This window comes from Peromyscus maniculatus, chromosome 19 (assembly GCF_049852395.1).
Source record: "Peromyscus maniculatus bairdii isolate BWxNUB_F1_BW_parent chromosome 19, HU_Pman_BW_mat_3.1, whole genome shotgun sequence".
Taxonomy (NCBI): domain Eukaryota; kingdom Metazoa; phylum Chordata; class Mammalia; order Rodentia; family Cricetidae; genus Peromyscus; species Peromyscus maniculatus.
The window spans coordinates 21,741,178-21,758,701 of NC_134870.1; the positions used below are offsets into that span (position 1 = coordinate 21,741,178).

Below are 17,524 nucleotides of genomic sequence, written 5' to 3' on the forward strand. Positions count from 1 at the left end.
ATTAACCTTTTAGATAAAGAGTTCATTAATCATCTTCTGAAAAATGACCCACAGTGTATGTGAACTAATAAGTGACTACCAACATAGTAATATTTCTGAGACACTGGCACTGAGAACATGACTTGTCCCACTTCTGAGTTCCCAATGGTAAACTCTAGTCTAGAGGAGTAGCTCTATATTTACCTTGAAGATTGAATACCTGCTATAGTCATGGACTGTAGGTGATCTGCTTAAAGTGCTTTCAGCTGTTTCTGTGCATTTGAGTTCTTCATGTACTTGTGTTAGTCTGTTAAATGTTACTGTGCCATCCACTTGGTTTAGTCTGCTTTTTATACCTTAGTTGAGTGATTAACTCAACTGTTTGCACATTGAACTAATTAATATATTACCGGCACATGGCAAAAGTGTCAAGGGCAGGTTTAGACTTTTTAGTTTTTCCTCTTTTTTTTTTTTAGACAGGATATTATATAGCACAGGTTGTTTTTGAATTCCCAAACTTTCCCCCCTCCATCCTCCAAGTACTGAGATTAAAGCATGTGATGTCACATTGGTTGATTTAGAGTTTCTTGGCAATATCATTTGGGAAGCTAGCGTATGAAGCTAGAATTTGGAAGGAATAAAAAAAAGAAAGCCAAAATAGAGATAAAATAAATTGTTTTTTGCTAATGGTTTTGGCAAAAGTATGATTGCCAGTCTATCCTCACTCCCCCCTCACCAATTTATTTATTTTATGTGTATGAATTGTTTTGCTTGCATGTATGTATGTCTACTGTGTGTATGTATGCCTGGTGCCCATATAGGGAAGAAGAGGGGGTTATATATATCCTCTGGAACTGGAGTTAACAAGCTGTGAGCCATGTGGGTACTGGCATCCAGGTCCTCTGGAAGAGCCATCTCTCCAGTGCTTCCTCCCCCCACTTCCATTTATCAGAATGATAAATGAGTGAGGACGTGTTGGGGATCAGAGGAACTGGATGAATAGGGTCAGGGCTACTTGAATAAAATTCTCAACAGGAGCAGCAGGAAAGGGGGACCATCCCTGTTATCTGTGTTTGAGAAAATAGCCTGATGTGTTGGTGTGTACTCCTTTTATCCCAATGCCCTGGAAGCAAAGGAACTCTTGAGTTCCAAGCCACACTGGTATATGTAGGGGGTTGCAAGCTATACAGTGAGACCCTGGCTTTGAAAAAACAAAACTCAAAACACACATTTGGGGGCTGGGGAGGTGGCTCAATGGTTAAGAGCATGAGCTGCTATTCTAGAGGACCCTGGTTTGATTCTCAGCAGGGACATAGTGACCCATAACCATCTGTAATTCCAGTTTAGAGTCTCTCACGCTCTTCTGACCTCTGTGGGTATTAAGCATGCGTATGGTACTCACATGCATACACATGCAGGCAAAAATCCATACACATAAATGAAAAAGAAATACATTAGGTTCCATTATTTATTAAATTTTACATGACTGTCACAAAGCCACATACTCATTAGTTAATTTATTTCTAACAGAATAGGATATGGCAAAGAGATCAGAGAGATATGCGGGCCATTCAGCCGGATGCAGGTTATTATAATGATGTAAGTATAAGTTCTATCATACTAGCTTAATAAAAACTCCCTTGTTTGGTCATGTAAACCTCAAACCTCTCCATCAAAGTTGTCTTTTCTTCTTACATTTTTTGGTTAAGATTTATTTATTTATTATGTATACAGTGTACATGCATGCTTGCAGGCCAGAAGAGGGAGCCAGATCTCATTATTGATGGTTGTGAGCCACCATGTGGTTGCTAGGAAATTGAACTCAGGACCTCTGGAAGAGCAGCCAGTGCTCTTAACCACTGAGCCATCTCTCTAGCCCCTTCTTCTTACATTTTTATAGTTAACATATTTGCAAAAGTATAATGTAGTATGTCTGTATTTATCTTGATTTAATTTTGTCTCAACTTAAATATTCCTTTAAATTTAATGATGAATAAACTTTAGGCAGAAGCAATGTCAAAAGATTGAACAGCTTCAAAGTCTTTTAATAGAAAAATTAAATTTTAATTTGAGGTTTTGCAAACATGCTTTGCTGTATTGACTTTGAGAAGTAATTTAGGAAAACTGATACTTAAAGCAGACATTGAAATTAAGTTCCAGATTAATATTAATAGGTGTTTAACTTTTTAATCTTAGTTTTCTTTTAATGTAGAATACTTTTAATGTCCTAAAAGCTTTGGAAAGTTGTCCTGAAGTTTTCTTAATAGTTATCTTGCTATGTACCTTGGTTTCTTCTCTGTGTGTTATCAGGTGTTACAAAACCCAATGTTCTTTTTTCTTTTCTTTTTTTAATAGCTGGTCCCACCTATAGGAATGTTGAATAATCCTATGAATGCAGTTACAACAAAATTTGTTAGGACATCAACAAACAAAGTAAAATGCCCAGTATTTGTTGTGAGGGTAAGTATTCTGTTATGTATTTTTTTTTTTAAATTTAATTCTAGTTTTACAAATTTATTTGACAAGGTTGGGCAAGGTAGCACATGCCTTTAATCCTAGAAGCAGGAGGATCTCTGAGTTCAAGGCCAGCCTGGTCTACATAGTTTCAGGATAACCAGAACTACATAGATAGACTGACTCTAAAAACAAAGTATTTGACAAAACAAAAAGTAAATACTATATTAAATGTATGCTTAAGATAATAATTGGTTTGCTAATAATAGTTTTACTTTGAATTGTACTCTTTTATCCATTTTCTCCACTGATGGTAGGATAATGTGCTCTGAATTGTTTTTCGTCATGTTGTAGAATTCTGGAATATTTAGTATATTCATAGTGTGGCAGGTCTCAGGATAGCCCTTGAATAAAAATGGCTTTGTTGCTGTTGGAAAAACAGCATCCTAAGGTGAATGAAAAGCTGTCAGTTGTTGATAGCTGAAAACCTATGGTACATCATACTTAACAGCTATGTGAAAGTGCCCAGTAGTTTCTTTGGAATTACAAAATACAGTTTTATAATCAGGGATATAGTCACATTGCTCAATATTTTGAAGGAATTTTGCAGTTAAAAAAAAAAAAAGGTTATTTTCCATATTGACCAGACAATACATTCAGTTCATAGTCCTACAAATGATTTTTTTTAAAATTTCATTTCCTTTCTCCTTCCATCCTTTGTAGTTTTTATTATTTTTTTAGAATTTTTCAGGTTTTTGTTTGTTCTGTTTTTTGTTTTCTGAGATAGCAATTCTTCGTGTAGCCCTGGCTGTCTTGGATATCCCTCTGTAGAACAGGTTGGACTCTAACTCAGAGATCCTCCTGCCTCTGCTTCCCAAGTGTTGGGATTAAAAGTGTGCACCACTACCACCTGGCTTGATTTCTTTTTAAATGATGTGTATACATGCATGTCTATGTGCATGTTAGTAGAAGTGCCTTTGGAGGCTAGAAGAGGGTATCCCAGTCCTTTGGAGTTCCATGTTGGGAGCTGCCTTATGTGGATGCTGGCAACTGAACCCAGGCCTCTGTCAGCTCAGTATCTTCTTTTAACCATTGAGCCATCTCTCAAGCTCCCTTGCTCCCTTGTGTACTTGTTTGTTTTTACTCTTTACTCCTTGGGGGCCGACCACTCAGCTCCCAAATAAACACTTGGAAACTTATACTTACTTAGGAATTCCTGGCCTTAGCTTGGCTTGTTTCTAACCAGCTTTCCTTAACTTAAAGTACCCCGTCTATCTTTTGCCTCTGGGCTTTTACTTTTCTCTATTCTATATTCCTTTCTCTGCTTCTTCTTACTCTGTGCTAGTTGTGAGCTTGGGTGTCTGGTCCCCAGTGTCCTCCTTTCCTCCTGTCTTGTTCCTCCCTCTTCTCTTCTATTTGTTCTCTCTGCATGCCAGCCCCACCTATCTCTCTCCTGCGCAGCTATTGGCCATTCAGCTCTTTATTAGACTAATCAGGTGTTTTAGACAGGCAAAGTAACACAGCTTTACCGAGTTAAACAAATCTTTGCGTCATTAAACAAATATTCCACAGCATAAACGAATGTAACACATCTTCAAATAATATTCCACAACACCCTTGTTTATTTTATTTTATTTTTAAACTTAATTATTGTATGTGTATAAAGGGGGCTCTCCCCTATGATATATATGTGGAGGTCAGGTCACCTATGGAGTTGTGCCTTTTTTAACCTTTATGTGGTTTTAGGAGTTAAACTCAGGTTGTCAGGATTCTCTGGAGCTGGAGTTAAAGGGTGGTTGTGAGCTATCTGATGTTGGTGTTGGGAAGCAAACTCTGGTCCTCTGGAAGAGCTACAAACACTTTGAACTGCTGAGTCATTTTCTAGCCCTTTATTATCCTTTTATGATACAGGAAACTTTTGAAATGAAGCCTGCACATTCTGTATTTTTATTTTCTCTCCTTATTACTAGGGATAGAGCCTAGGGCCTTGCATATGCTCTGAATTGCATCCTTAGCCCCCCACCCCTTAAGAAAAAACAAAACAATAAACTTCATGCTGGTCTTGAACTCATCTTGTATTGTAGCCCAGGCTGCCCTAGAACTCTTGGTCTCCCTTCACCTTCTCCGTGTGGTGGATAAGTTTTCTTCTTTGGAGATCAAGGTATGAGATCTTGGGGGAAATTTGTGTGTATTAGAGACACAGTCTGTTGAAAGTTATTAAGAAATGCTTTATTTACAGTTTGGTTTACTATAGAATTGATGGGGTTGGGACCATAGCAGATAAAAAAAATCTAGGAAGATAGGAGTACTTTATTCAGAATCATCAAAATGATGTTTATTGATAAGGCAATACAGAGCTAAGTGGTCACACATATTTGTGTCATTTTCCAAATAAACTTCATGTTTCTTTCTTTTTTTTTTTTTTTTTTTTGGTTTTCCGAGACAGGGTTTCTCTTGTGTAGCTTTGCGCCTTTCCTGGAACTCACTTGGTAGCCCAGGCTGGCCTCGAACTCACAGAGATCCGCCTGGCTCTGCCTCCCAAGTGCTGGGATTAAAGGCGTGTGCCACCACCGCCCGGCTAAACTTCATGTTTCTTAAGCACACCTGTTTTTGCAGTATTGGTTTTTACATAGGATAATAAAATTGTACCGACCTGTGTATTTATATTCTTTATGGAAAATGAGTGAAACTGAACAAAAGGAAAAATGAATTATATGCACACACAGACACTTGCTTAACTGTTTGTTTATTTTGTGGCAGGGTCTTATTATATAGCCCTGGCTGGCTTGTAACTCATTGTGTAGATCAGACTGGCCTCAAGTTCATGAAGATCCTCCTGCCTCTCCCTCCATAGTACTGGGATTATAGTGTTGTCATGCTTGGCAAAAATAAATCAATTTATTTATTTATTTATTTATTTATTTATCTATCTATCTATCTACCTACCTACCTACCTACCTACCTACCTACCTACCTACCTACCTACCTACCTACCTATCTATCTATCTATCTATCTATCTATCTATCTATCTATCTATCTATCTATCTATTTATGTTTATTTAGAGACAGGGTTTTCTCTGTGGAGCCCTGGCTGTCCTGGAACTCACCCACTCACCTTGTAGAGCAGACTGGTATCGAACTCAGAGATCTGCCTTCCTCTGCCTCCTGAGTTCTGAGATAAAAGGTGTATGCTGCCATGCCTGGTATACATTATATTTTAATGGTGACTAGCAAGTATGTCACAGATTCACTTCAGCATACAAACTGTGGCATTAAAATAGTTATGTAGTGCTTTTTGTTCTAATGTATTAAGACTTTTTTCTTTTTTCCTTATGTCTTCCTGTATTGAGATAGACTCTTGGTATTGAACCCTGACAGGCCTGGTGTTCACTATTTAGCCTAGGGTAGCCTTGAACTCGCAGCATCTTCCGATATCATCAACTTCCTGAGTGTTGGGATTCCTAATGTAGATCATTATTACTGGCAGCATGGACTCTTGTTTTACTTTTTAAAAATTAATACAGCCTGCCGCTGGCCTTGAATTTAGAAGAGCATAAAATAACTCTTATGTGTGTGGTCCTGGAGATTGAACTCAGGGCTTAGGCATGCTAGGCGAGTGTTCTACTGCTGAGCTAGAACTCCATAATGTGGGTGTTTCCTTTTTCCTTTTTCCTTTTTTTGGGGGGCCAGGATCACACTATGTAGCTCTGGCTGGCCTGGAACTCCCAGAGATCTGCCTGCCTCTGCCTTCAGGCTTTTCTTTTGGTAGTGTCTCACAGAGGCTAGGGCATTCAGAATTTACTATGTATTAAAGGATGGCCTTGAATAATAATAATAATAAATTATAAAATAATTGTAAAAATAAAATTACAAAAATAATAAAGATTACTTTATATGCTTTGGTGTTTTGCCTGAATGTATGTCTGTGTGAGGGTGCCAGATTCCCTGGAACTGGAGTTACAGACACTTGTGAGCTGCCATGTGGGTGCTGGGAATTGATCCTGGGTCCTCTGGAAGAACAGGCAGTGCTCTTAACCGATTAGCCATCTCTCCACCTCCGACCTTGATTTTCTCTCTCTCTTTTTTATTTTTATTTTTATTTTTTTGAGACGGTGTCTCTGGAACTCACTCTGTATCCCAGGCTGGCCTCAAAATCACAGAGATCTGCCTGCCTTTGCCTCCAGAGTGCTGGGATTAAAGGCGTGCGCTACCACAACCAGGTTGGGATTAATATTTTTCATCTGCACAAATAGTTTCTGACCTAGAACTTTTGATCCCACTTCCTTTACCTCTTGAATGCTAGGATTACAGGCAAAGTGCCACTATGCCTAGTTTATTTGGCATGTGGGATCAAACTCCAGGGCCTTTCTGTTTTCTAGGCAAACATTCTAACATCACTAGCCCCTCTCATAACTTTTAAAAAATATTTAGTTATAGGAAAAGTTTGGTATTTTCAATGTTCTTAACACAGTAATTGTTACTGTTTTGCTTGTTTTGCCTCCCAAGTGCTGGGATTAAAGGCGTGTGCCATCACTGCCCGGCGATTATTTTCTATATATGCGCCAGAATCCAACAGCAATCAAAAGATTCCTTATTTTTCATTCAGTCATTTGAACTTTTCTGGCGACTGCCCACCTCATTTATATTCATCAACTGTGTAGCCTAGATAAGAGTGAACTCTTTACATATTATGATTTGACTTGCTTTTTAAGTACATAGTACTATACATTCCTTTTTAAACTTAGCTAAGGAGCCAGAGTATTAGTGCTTCCCTTCACTGTGTCAGGCAAGTTCTCTTCTAACAGTACACTTGCTTATAAAGGTACATCAAATATAAAACAGTGTTGTCTACTTTATTTGGATAAGCTAATATTTTATGAATAAAGGTTCTGGGGACTGGAGAGATACTCAGCAATTAAGAACACCTGCTACTCTTCCAGAGGACTTGAGTTCAGTTACCTACACACTGCAGCTGACAAGTGCCTGTAACTCTGGCTCAACTCACTCATGCACCCAAACAAGCAAACAGAAATGCCTTTGAAAATATTTCTTAAATTAGTGAAGCTACAAGACTGGTGCTTGTATGTAACCTGTCTTCCTTTTCTTCCTGCAGTGGACCCCAGAAGGAAGACGCTTGGTCACTGGAGCTTCTAGTGGAGAGTTCACCTTATGGAATGGGCTGACTTTCAACTTTGAAACCATATTGCAGGTAACAGTAACCACCAGATGGTAGCTCATCTAAGAACTTGAGGGTACAGTCAACTTCATTGGCATTTTTTTTTTTTTTTTTTTTTGGTTTTCCGAGACAGGGTTTCTCTTGTGTAGCTTTGCGCCTTTCCTGGATCTCACTTGGTAGCCCAGGCTGGCCTCGAACTCACAGAAATCCGCCTGGCTCTGCCTCCCGAGTGCTGGGATTAAAGGCGTGCGCCACCACCGCCCGGCCTTCATTGGCATTTTAAAACTTAACAATTGAATAGTTTACTGCTCTGAGTTAATACAGGTTCCTTTCAGCCCAGCCATATATTCTCTTAAAGAAAAACTTAAAATGTTTTCTCTTTTCACAGGCTCATGATAGCCCCGTGAGGGCCATGACTTGGTCACATAATGACATGTGGATGTTGACAGCAGATCATGGAGGATATGTGAAATATTGGCAATCCAACATGAACAACGTCAAGATGTTCCAGGCACATAAGGAGGCGATTAGAGAGGCCAGGTTTATACACAATATACCATTTTCTGTAGTCCCTATTGTCATGGTTAAATTACTCTCTAAGTGTATTCTGGGTGCAGAGATGCATGGGCTCTCTCAGATTCTGGGAAACTTTCTGCACCTTATGAACACAATATATCTCTTTGTTTTCACACATTCACCATTTTGCTGGCACCGTTCTGAAGTAGTTTTGTCCTGGTATCAGCCTTTGCAATATGTTAGAGATGTATTGTCTGACACATTTTGCACTGGTTTTCTCTTTTCATTTATGGTTAATAATGTGTATACGTTATTCCTTTTTATTATCTACTGTGTAAGACAAGAATATTCCAAATAAAGAATTCAGTCTTTAATTATACAACTGAATAAAATCTAAAGCCTACAGAAATCACCTTCAGAATCCACACAAAAGTCAAGGAAAAAAAAGAGGCTTAAGTGAAGACCTGGTTGGCTTGGTTCTGCCACGACTTCAAAAAGAAAGTATAGGACTAAAAACCTCACAGATAACTCTCTGGACGTGGCAAACATTAACGGATTAATGAATGGGTTCTTCATGCTTTGCAGCTGTAAGCAGACCTTTGTCAAAGAAGACTCTAGGACTTTTCTTCTGATTCACTGTTGATAACAAGACTTAATGCAAATGTATGAGTGGAGTTAAAACATTTTCAGTGAGTTGTATGTTTTTACATAACAGTGAGAAATGTATAGTAAAACTGGGGGAAAGAGTTTCAAAAAGAAGCCTGAAGAAGTGCTGCAGCCTCAGAATAAAGCTAAGCAGCATTCTTTTAAGGTTGTGCCATCTTCATGTGGGAAGAGGTTGACTTTAGAAACACCATTTCTACTTTCAGAATCCACAGAACTTGTTGCATATACATGTTTCTGCTTTATAGACCTGGCCTCAGTGTCGTGCTCATAATATTTTTTTTCACTGTTAGTCATTCAGAAGTTCAAGGGAGTTCATACAGTTCATTGAAAATCTTGATGGTTTTTCACAGCCAGGAAGAAAACTGGCTCCCTCTTGTGTAGCAGTCATTGGCTTTAAAAAGAAATCTGATGTATATTTTAAGTTTTCCTCCAAAGGTACAACATTCATGGGATTGCTTTACACCTGGAAGAAGGCATACAGTTTTCATAGGCCTTTTAATTGAAATAAGTGAAAAACATGGTATATGGAGATCTTGAACAGTCAGTCTTACTAGCCTGCTTAAAAGTGTTTTAGCCTATCATTTTTGAAGTTTAAATGTCTGAGGCAGAAACTGATGCTCATGTTTTGAGCAGTATTCCTCTGTGGCTTAAGTGACTATGTGCGGAAATATTGGTAAGAATAGAACACATTTAGTTTCACTGTTAAGGCAGCTCCCCATGTTTTGTTGACACAGGAAATATACTACAAGGAGCATAGGTAATGAAAGGACTAGTAATGCACTGAGGAGTTCTCTGAATATTGATGGAAATGGAAAAGAAAAAACCCTATTATTTTGAAGCCTTTTGATGAGATGCATATGTTAGCTGACTACATTCTTCTTTAAGGGCTTCTTCACTGGATACTTCCTTCTCCTGTTTATAATGCAGCACAGTGTTTTTATTTTTCCCTGTCTGAGAAGCATGGATGATCTGTTAAATGCTGACCTCTTTCCCCTGCTGTGTGTCTTCATGTAACAGTTTCTCACCCACGGATAATAAATTTGCTACATGCTCTGATGACGGCACTGTTAGAATCTGGGATTTTCTTCGTTGCCATGAGGAAAGAATTCTCCGAGGTATGTGTACAAACAGTACTGATTGGAATATTTAAATAGGGAAGGCATTTTTGTTTAAATCATCACAATACACAATATTGGCTTGTATCTCCATTAAAGTATTTTTTTTATACATTCACCATCTCTGCCAAGAAAACACGGCTGTTCTCTAGTTTGCATTCATTTTGTAAATTTTCACTAATAATAATTTCACTATCTTTGAATTCTTTCGGCTATAAAGTAAATATGAGCTCTCCTTTTCCCTGTCACTTCTTTATCTTTGTGTATCCCTTAGGGAAGTACTCTTTCCTGACATAGACATTTCAAAATAATAGACAGCCCACATATTCATGACAGCTCTTGCACATGTAACACATTAACCGCTAAAATAGAGGTGTTAGTAGCTCTATTTATTTGCTCCCTTTTTGAGAAATGTTCTCCTTGGGAAGATTAAGCTGGCCTGGAACTTGCTGTGTAGCCTACACTAGCCTGGAACTTACAGTCCTTAGTCCCTTGTCTCAGACTCCCAGTTCTGGGGGTGCAGTTGCGCTTCATTGCAGCTGGCTTACTTGGAATTTGTAGGTTATTTCACTTTGTATAGTGGGGCTGTCAACACCCTTTATATGAATTCTAAGGTAGTGGAGTTTGGGAATTAGCTGTGTTTTATATATTCTTAGTGCAGACATTACAATAAAACCATTTGTACTTCTAAGTACTTGGTTTATTATTCACTAGGAATGTAGTATTTTCTTTCTTTTTTTAAAAGTTTATTTATTTATTGTTCATTGTTTTGCCTGTGTAAGGGTGTAGGTCCCCTGGAACTGTAGTTACAGCTAGTCATGTGGGTGCTGGGAATTGAACCCGGGTCCTCTGGAAGAGCAGTCAGTGGTCTTAACCACTAGGCCATCTCTCCAGTACAGAATGTAGTATTTTCAAGTGTTTAGTTTAAACCTCAACTAGTTTACAAACTGCCTTTTTTGCTCCATGCCCTTGATTCCTGAATGCCTCAGAAGTAACATTATGTGAAAGGGAAATTCAGGGTGTAGAATGGGTACCAGAGATAACATTTGTCAAGACATTATGATTCAGAGGTTTCCCTTCATGTTAGAGTCAGCCATTAGATGTCTTGGTGGAACTGTAAATTTCTTAAAGCTGGTAAGATACTTTACCATGCCAGGTGTGGTTGTACACATGCTTTAATCCTAGGAGAGGCAGGGAAATCTCTCTGAGTTCTATGTTAGTCTAGTCTACATATATAGTTCCAGACCAGCCAGCACTATATAGTGAAACCCTGTCTCAGAATAAAGCAAACAAAACTAAACTTGAAAAAATTTAAAGACACATATTTTAAGCTAGTATCATTGAATGTATTTTCACATTGGCTTGGATCCCTGTACAGTTATGCATCACTATAGCTAGTGCAGGGATCTTGTCGGTGCCTGTTAAATTGAGGGGCATATACACTGTGAAGGTCATGATACCATGCAATTTAAGAATGAGGTAGAGTCGTTGAGAGCTTAGTCTAAATCACTTTATGGAAGAGTACCACGACCCGGAAGATTTAAGTGACATGTTAAAAAAATAATAGGTCCAATGCCATAACTAGAATGTTAACCACTTGACTTTTATCCTGGTAGTATACTTACGTTGGATCTTTCCTCACTGTTCTTAGAAATATTAGATGTTAAACAGACATAGGTCAATGTTTTCTAGGCTTTGAAAAATCCTTAGGAATAAAGGGATTACAATGATAAACTTGACAATATTCTGAAATATGATAACAGAATTCTCATATAAAACTGGTCAACAATTTGTATTGAAACAAAATCTTTTCTATGTTAACATTTCTTTTCACCTTACATACCAATGAAGAGCTCTGAAAACGGCTCTAAATATGCCCAGCAATGTCTCTGAAATTAGTGTTATAAGTAGCAGTTGATATTTTTAGGTTTGAGTTAAGGTGAGCTTTTTTATTTTTAATTTGAGTCAGGTGAATTTAGATAAAATGGAAACTGTTAAATAGGCAACACAGACTCAAGTATATTATCATGTATATTAATTAAATGAGAGTTTTATTCTCTACATGAGGACTGTCCATTTTAGGCTTTATATGGGTGTTTCAAATATACACAAAATATGCTGGATGCCCGTGTACTTTTAGGATTTATGTTTTTCCTTGTACATATGTATGCCATTTTCTTCCTTGTAAAAACACTTTTACTACTTAATAATTCAGTGAGTATATGAGACATTTGTGAATGTAGTCAACTAAATCAATTAAACAGCCCAAACAGTTGTGAGAGCAAGTCTCACGTAATCCATGAGATTTTAGATTCCAGTTACCGTTTTCTGTCGCTCTGTTCTCTGAATTCTGGGACACTAAGAGCGTTTCTGTTCTTCTTGATGGTGGAGACAGATGTACAGTCGTCACTGGCAGGATGCAAAATTGTTTAACAAAAATTAGAAGGAAGGACCTGAGGATAGCTTCTCATGGAAGACATGGGATCCCAAAGTCAAATTGGGGGGTTGGGGATTTAGCTCAGTGGTAGAGTGCTTGCCTAGCAAGCACAAGGCCCTGGGTTCGATCCTCAGCTCAACAAAACAAAACAAAACAAAAACACCAAAGTCAAGCTGGGACAGGATGAATGTTCTGTCTTCTAAAATGTCAGTTGCCCTGTGTTAAGGGCAATAATCATAGTCCACCCATACCTATCTGACAGGCAAGCAGGCACACTTCTTTCTCTTGTAGTATGTGTCAGGCACTCACTTTGAGAGGTTAGGTATTTAGAAAATCAAGAAAGTGCTGTTTGAGGGACGTGATGATCATATAGTCTGAGGCTATGTTCTCTATCATCCATAAAATCAGACTTTTACTCAGTTTTAGTGATATGGTATTTGTTACCTCATGTTTCCCTTCACCGATATCAGGTCCAATTTTTAGCTCATTCTTCCATTATGTTGGTAATTACTTTTCTATAACTTGTTCTTCTGTTTGGGACATCAAGGGGAAAAAAGCAAAAACATTTAGTGCATGGCTATAATCTCAACACTTGAGAGAGGTAGAGCACAGCCAGGGCTATGTAACACACTCTCTCAAAAACAATAAAAAACCTCTATAATCTATCCTGTCTGACAGCCAATTAAATATTTAAAAATAACGGTCATGTCTTTTTTTCCTCCAAGTTTTTCAGCTTTAAGCACACAGTATTCTTCAGAAGCCACAATACCATTTCAGTATAGAATTTACAGTTGCCTTTTTTAGTGTCATTTCTGATATTGTTCATAACTCTTCGTGTAAAAATGAGTTATACAAGAGAAACATAATATTTAAAATGGACATAGAGCAATTGTTGGGAGGTTTGCTGTACAAAGGATTGGTTGATTCATAAACTCATGAAATTGAATATAGCATAGAATTGGGAACATCTTTTTTTTTTTTTTTTTTTTAAAAAAGATTGATTTATCATGTATACAGTGTTCTGTCTGCATGTGTCCCTGCAGGCCAGAAGAGGGCACCAGATCTCATTACAGATTGTTGTGAGCCACCATGTGGTTGCTGGGAGTTGAACTCAGGACTTCAGGAAGAGCAGCCGGTGCTCTTAACCTCTGAGCCATCTCTCTAGCCCGGGAACATCTTTTTAATGTCCCTTATATACTGAAGTTTATACACACTTGTCCTTTTTCTCTAGTAAAGTGCTTAAAGTTTTGTAGGCAAGATATTTTCACAAGCTTTTATCATTTTAAAAGCAGAGACCAGTGAATAAACTTAATGCTTTGTTAGAAATACTTTTATTGACACAGAAGAGGGAAGAAGACCTGCGACCCTGTTTCTAAAAGCAAAACAAACTTCTTACTGCCAAGTTGAAAACATGTAATCATTAAGCCACCGCCACCTGGCCTACATTTAGGCTTTAGGAATGCCAAAATAAATTTTAACGAGAAGCATACTTCAAAAGAGAATCTGCTCCAGAAATCCACTGCACTTGAAGTTTTGTTTTTCCTTCTTGATTTTGGCAATAATAGCTGGTACAGTGATCAGGCCCAGTGTAAGTACTTTAGCATCATCAACACTTTGGAATAAGAATCGATTATTCTCGCCGGGCGGTGGTGGCGCACGCCTTTAATCCCAGCACTCGGGAGGCAGAGCCAGGCGGATCTCTGTGAGTTCGAGGCCAGCCTGGGCTACCAAGTGAGCTCCAGGAAAGGCGCAAAGCTACACAAGAGAAACCCTGTCTCGAAAAACCAAAAAAAAAAAAAAAAAGAATCGATTATTCTCCACTTTACAAATGAAGGACATGGTGACTAAAAAGTTAAATAAACCTGCCAAAGATCATACATACAGTGTAAGAAGTAGGGCTAGGATCTAAAAGCAGGCTGTGTGACTTGAGTTTATTCTACTCACAGCAGGGCACATATTAGGCAAGTAACCTAGCCACTGAGCTATGTCCCTAACCTTTTAGATTTTAAAAGATGGTCGTCAGAGATTGTGTACCTGGGCTATGGCGATAGAATTACGAAGTAAAGACTTTGGTAGGGGAGGAGAGGGAGAGTGGGCAGAGGGAACTCCAGTTTATTTTAATACTAGTCTTAAAAACTGTCCATATAGGTTACAGTTTTTTTATATACCACATATCGAACCTTAAAAACATGAAATCACACTGAATTGTTGAAACTTCAAATGGGTTACAAGGTATCTACTAGGTTATACAAATGTACAGGAAGGGGTACCCTGCAGTAGTTCTAGAGGAAACGCCTTGCTTGGGAACGAATCCGTTGGTATGTGCTTGCTTAGTATGCACTGAGTCTCGGGATCATTCCCCAGTATCGCCTAAAACTGAGTTTGGTAGTGCATGCCTCTGGTCTTAGCAGTGTGGAGGTGGAGGGAGTACGATCAGAAATTCAAGGTCATCCTTTGCTACATAGTATTTGAGACCAGTCTGGGCAAAGTGTGACTCTAAAAGCCAAACCAAGCCTAACCTGTTTTACTAGATTTTATTTTGCTTTGCTTTAAGAAAGGGTCTTACTCTGCAGTCCAGGCTGGTCTTGAATTCACTATGTAGCATATGCTGCCCTAGAACTCGTGGTATTTTTCTGGACTCATTCTGGCCTCTTCAAATGAACCCACACATTCACCACACAGCTAAAGAAAATGAACAGCATTCATACTTTTTTTTTCCAGAGACAGAGTTTCTTTGTGTAGACTTGGCTGCCCTGGAACTGCCCTGGTCTCTGTTGACCAGGCTGGTCTTGAACTCATGGAGATCTGCCTGCCTCTGCCTCCTGGGTGCTGGGATTAATGGTGTGCCACCACCACCTGGCAGCATTCATGATCAGATTCAGTAGTTTTTCTTCATAGCTTTCAACTGTGATTTTTACCAAATAAACTAAAGCCTCCTCTAAAACAATCTTTTAGTTTGGTAGAATGATTTTAAACTGTGTAAAGGCATGTTTACAGTGTCTAAGTATTCAGGGAAAAAATGTGATCTTCATTGTGAATAATTTACTACTTACCACATTTTATATAGCATTCTACAAAATCCTGTCTATTTCTCAAGACAAAAAAACACAAACACTGTTATCTTTATAATATAGTCTGTATTTGTGTCTTGGTTACTTTTCTATTGCTATGGGAAGACACCTGGACAAAGGCAACTAATAGAAGAAAGAGATTTTGGGGAGATTTACTGTTTAGAGGGTTAGAGCCCATGATCATCATTGGGGGAAGCATGGCAGCTTCAGGCAGGCATGGCGCTGGAATAGTAGCTGAGAGCTTATATCGTGAGACACAGTAGGCAAGAAAGCTAATGGGAATAGTTTGTCTCTTCTGAACCATCAAAGCCTGCTCCCAGTGACTCTACCTCCAACAAGGCCATACCTTCTGATCCTTCCTAAACAGTTCCATCAGTTGTGGACCATGGATTTAACATGAGCCTGTGGGGGCCATTCTCATTCAAACCACCACATTCCACTCCCTGGCTTTCATAGTCTTGAAAAATATGCATTTTGTTCAAAAGCTAGGACTAGTGGTACATGGTTTTAATCCCAGCACTTGTGAGGCAGAGACAGGCGGATCTCTGTGAGTTCAAAGCTAGTCTGTCTACGTAGTTCCAGGATAGACAGAGCTACATAGTGAGACCCGGTCCTGAACAAAACCTAAAACCAGAAAATGCCAGGTGGTGATGGCATACACCTTTAATCCCAGCACTTCAAAGACAGAGGCAGGTGGATCTCTGAGTTCAAGGACAGCCTGGTCTACAGAGTGAGTTCCAGAACAGCCAGGACTGTTACACAGAGAAACCCTGTCTCGAAAAACCAAAACAACAACAACAACAACAACAACAACAAAACAAAAAAGGCCCAAAAACTCTTCTGAGACTTAAGGCAATCTCTTGTCACTTTCTGTAAAATCAAAAAGCGGCCACATTCTTTCAACATACAGTGACATAAAGGGAGCAATAGGGGTCTAGTCAGGAAATACTGGACCAAAGCAAGACTGAAATCCAGCAGGGCAGACTCCAAAGCCTGTAGCTCTATGTCTGTTGTCAAAGGCTTATGGCTCTGTTCTAGCTTTGTTGTCTGCAACACGGTTCTCTCTTCCTTGTGCTTGTGAATCAAGATGTAGACTGTCAGCTACTGCTGGAGTACCACATCTGCTTACCTGCTGTCTCCTGCTATGCATACTGCCATGATAGTTATGGACTTAATTTTCCTCTGAAACTGTAAGCCCCAAATAAATAAGCGCTTCCTTCTTTCAGTTGCCTTGGTCATAGTGTCTTATCACAGTGATGGAGAAGTAACTAAGACACCAGAGTGACTCCTTCCATTCGCAGAATGTGTGCTGATGTTTAAATATTTCTGACATCTTATATATGTTGGTTCATTTTATACACACAAGCCTATCTCTATCTCTGTGGTAGTTTCTTATTCTGAGGAAGAGTATGTTGAAGGATCCTTTCTCTCATATTTCTGAAAAGACTGGGTCTTTTTAACTCATGTATAAGAGGGAAAAGACAGTATTTAACTTTTGAGGCATATCATTTAAAGAAATTAGTGTTCTCAGTATTCTATGTATACATTTATATTTTTATAGGAATTTTTCTTTTGAGCTTTCTTTTCATCCTTGCTTACTTTAAATGTTGTACATGAAAAGAAAAAAATGTTTTGAAGACCAGTGTTTTCTTGGAGATAGTAGAGTTGCATGCTGCTATAATAACTAGTGTTTTTTGTTTGTTTGTTTTGTTGTTGTTTTGAGACCAGCCTTTACTATTTAACCCAGGGTGTCCTGGAAATCTTCATTGTCCTTCCTCAGCCTCCAAGTGCAGTGATTAAGGGTGTGTATTATATATACACCTGGCTTTTAGGTTTGTTTGTTTGTTTGTTTTGAGAGAAGTTCTCACCGTGTAAGTCTGGCTGGCCTGAAACTGTGTAGCCCAGGCTGACCTGAAAGTCAGAGCTCTGCCTGCCTCTGCCTCCTGAGTGCTGGGACCAAAGGCCTGCACACTGCCCTTGCTTTTAGTTAAGGTTAAAGAGGGCAGTGCTGGGGATATAGCTGAATGGTTTTCCTAACATGCACAAAGTTCTGTTTCCATCCATAATACCAGTTAAATGGATATGCATCTGTTTTTCCCAGCAGGAAGC

At 38.7% G+C, this 17,524-nt stretch overlaps 1 protein-coding gene across 2 annotated transcripts in view; it reads left to right on the forward strand.

Moving 5' to 3' along the window:
* Window positions 1–17,524, forward strand: part of Wdr33 (WD repeat domain 33) — a 114,694-nt gene that overhangs the window by 34,277 nt on the left and 62,893 nt on the right. For both annotated transcript variants that reach the window (XM_006977946.4, XM_076554878.1), the window contains exons 3-7: window positions 1,510–1,578; window positions 2,335–2,439; window positions 7,548–7,643; window positions 7,999–8,150; window positions 9,810–9,907. In XM_006977946.4, the coding sequence (XP_006978008.1) occupies window positions 1,510–1,578; window positions 2,335–2,439; window positions 7,548–7,643; window positions 7,999–8,150; window positions 9,810–9,907 (520 nt within the window). The remainder of the gene's footprint in view (window positions 1–1,509; window positions 1,579–2,334; window positions 2,440–7,547; window positions 7,644–7,998; window positions 8,151–9,809; window positions 9,908–17,524) is intronic.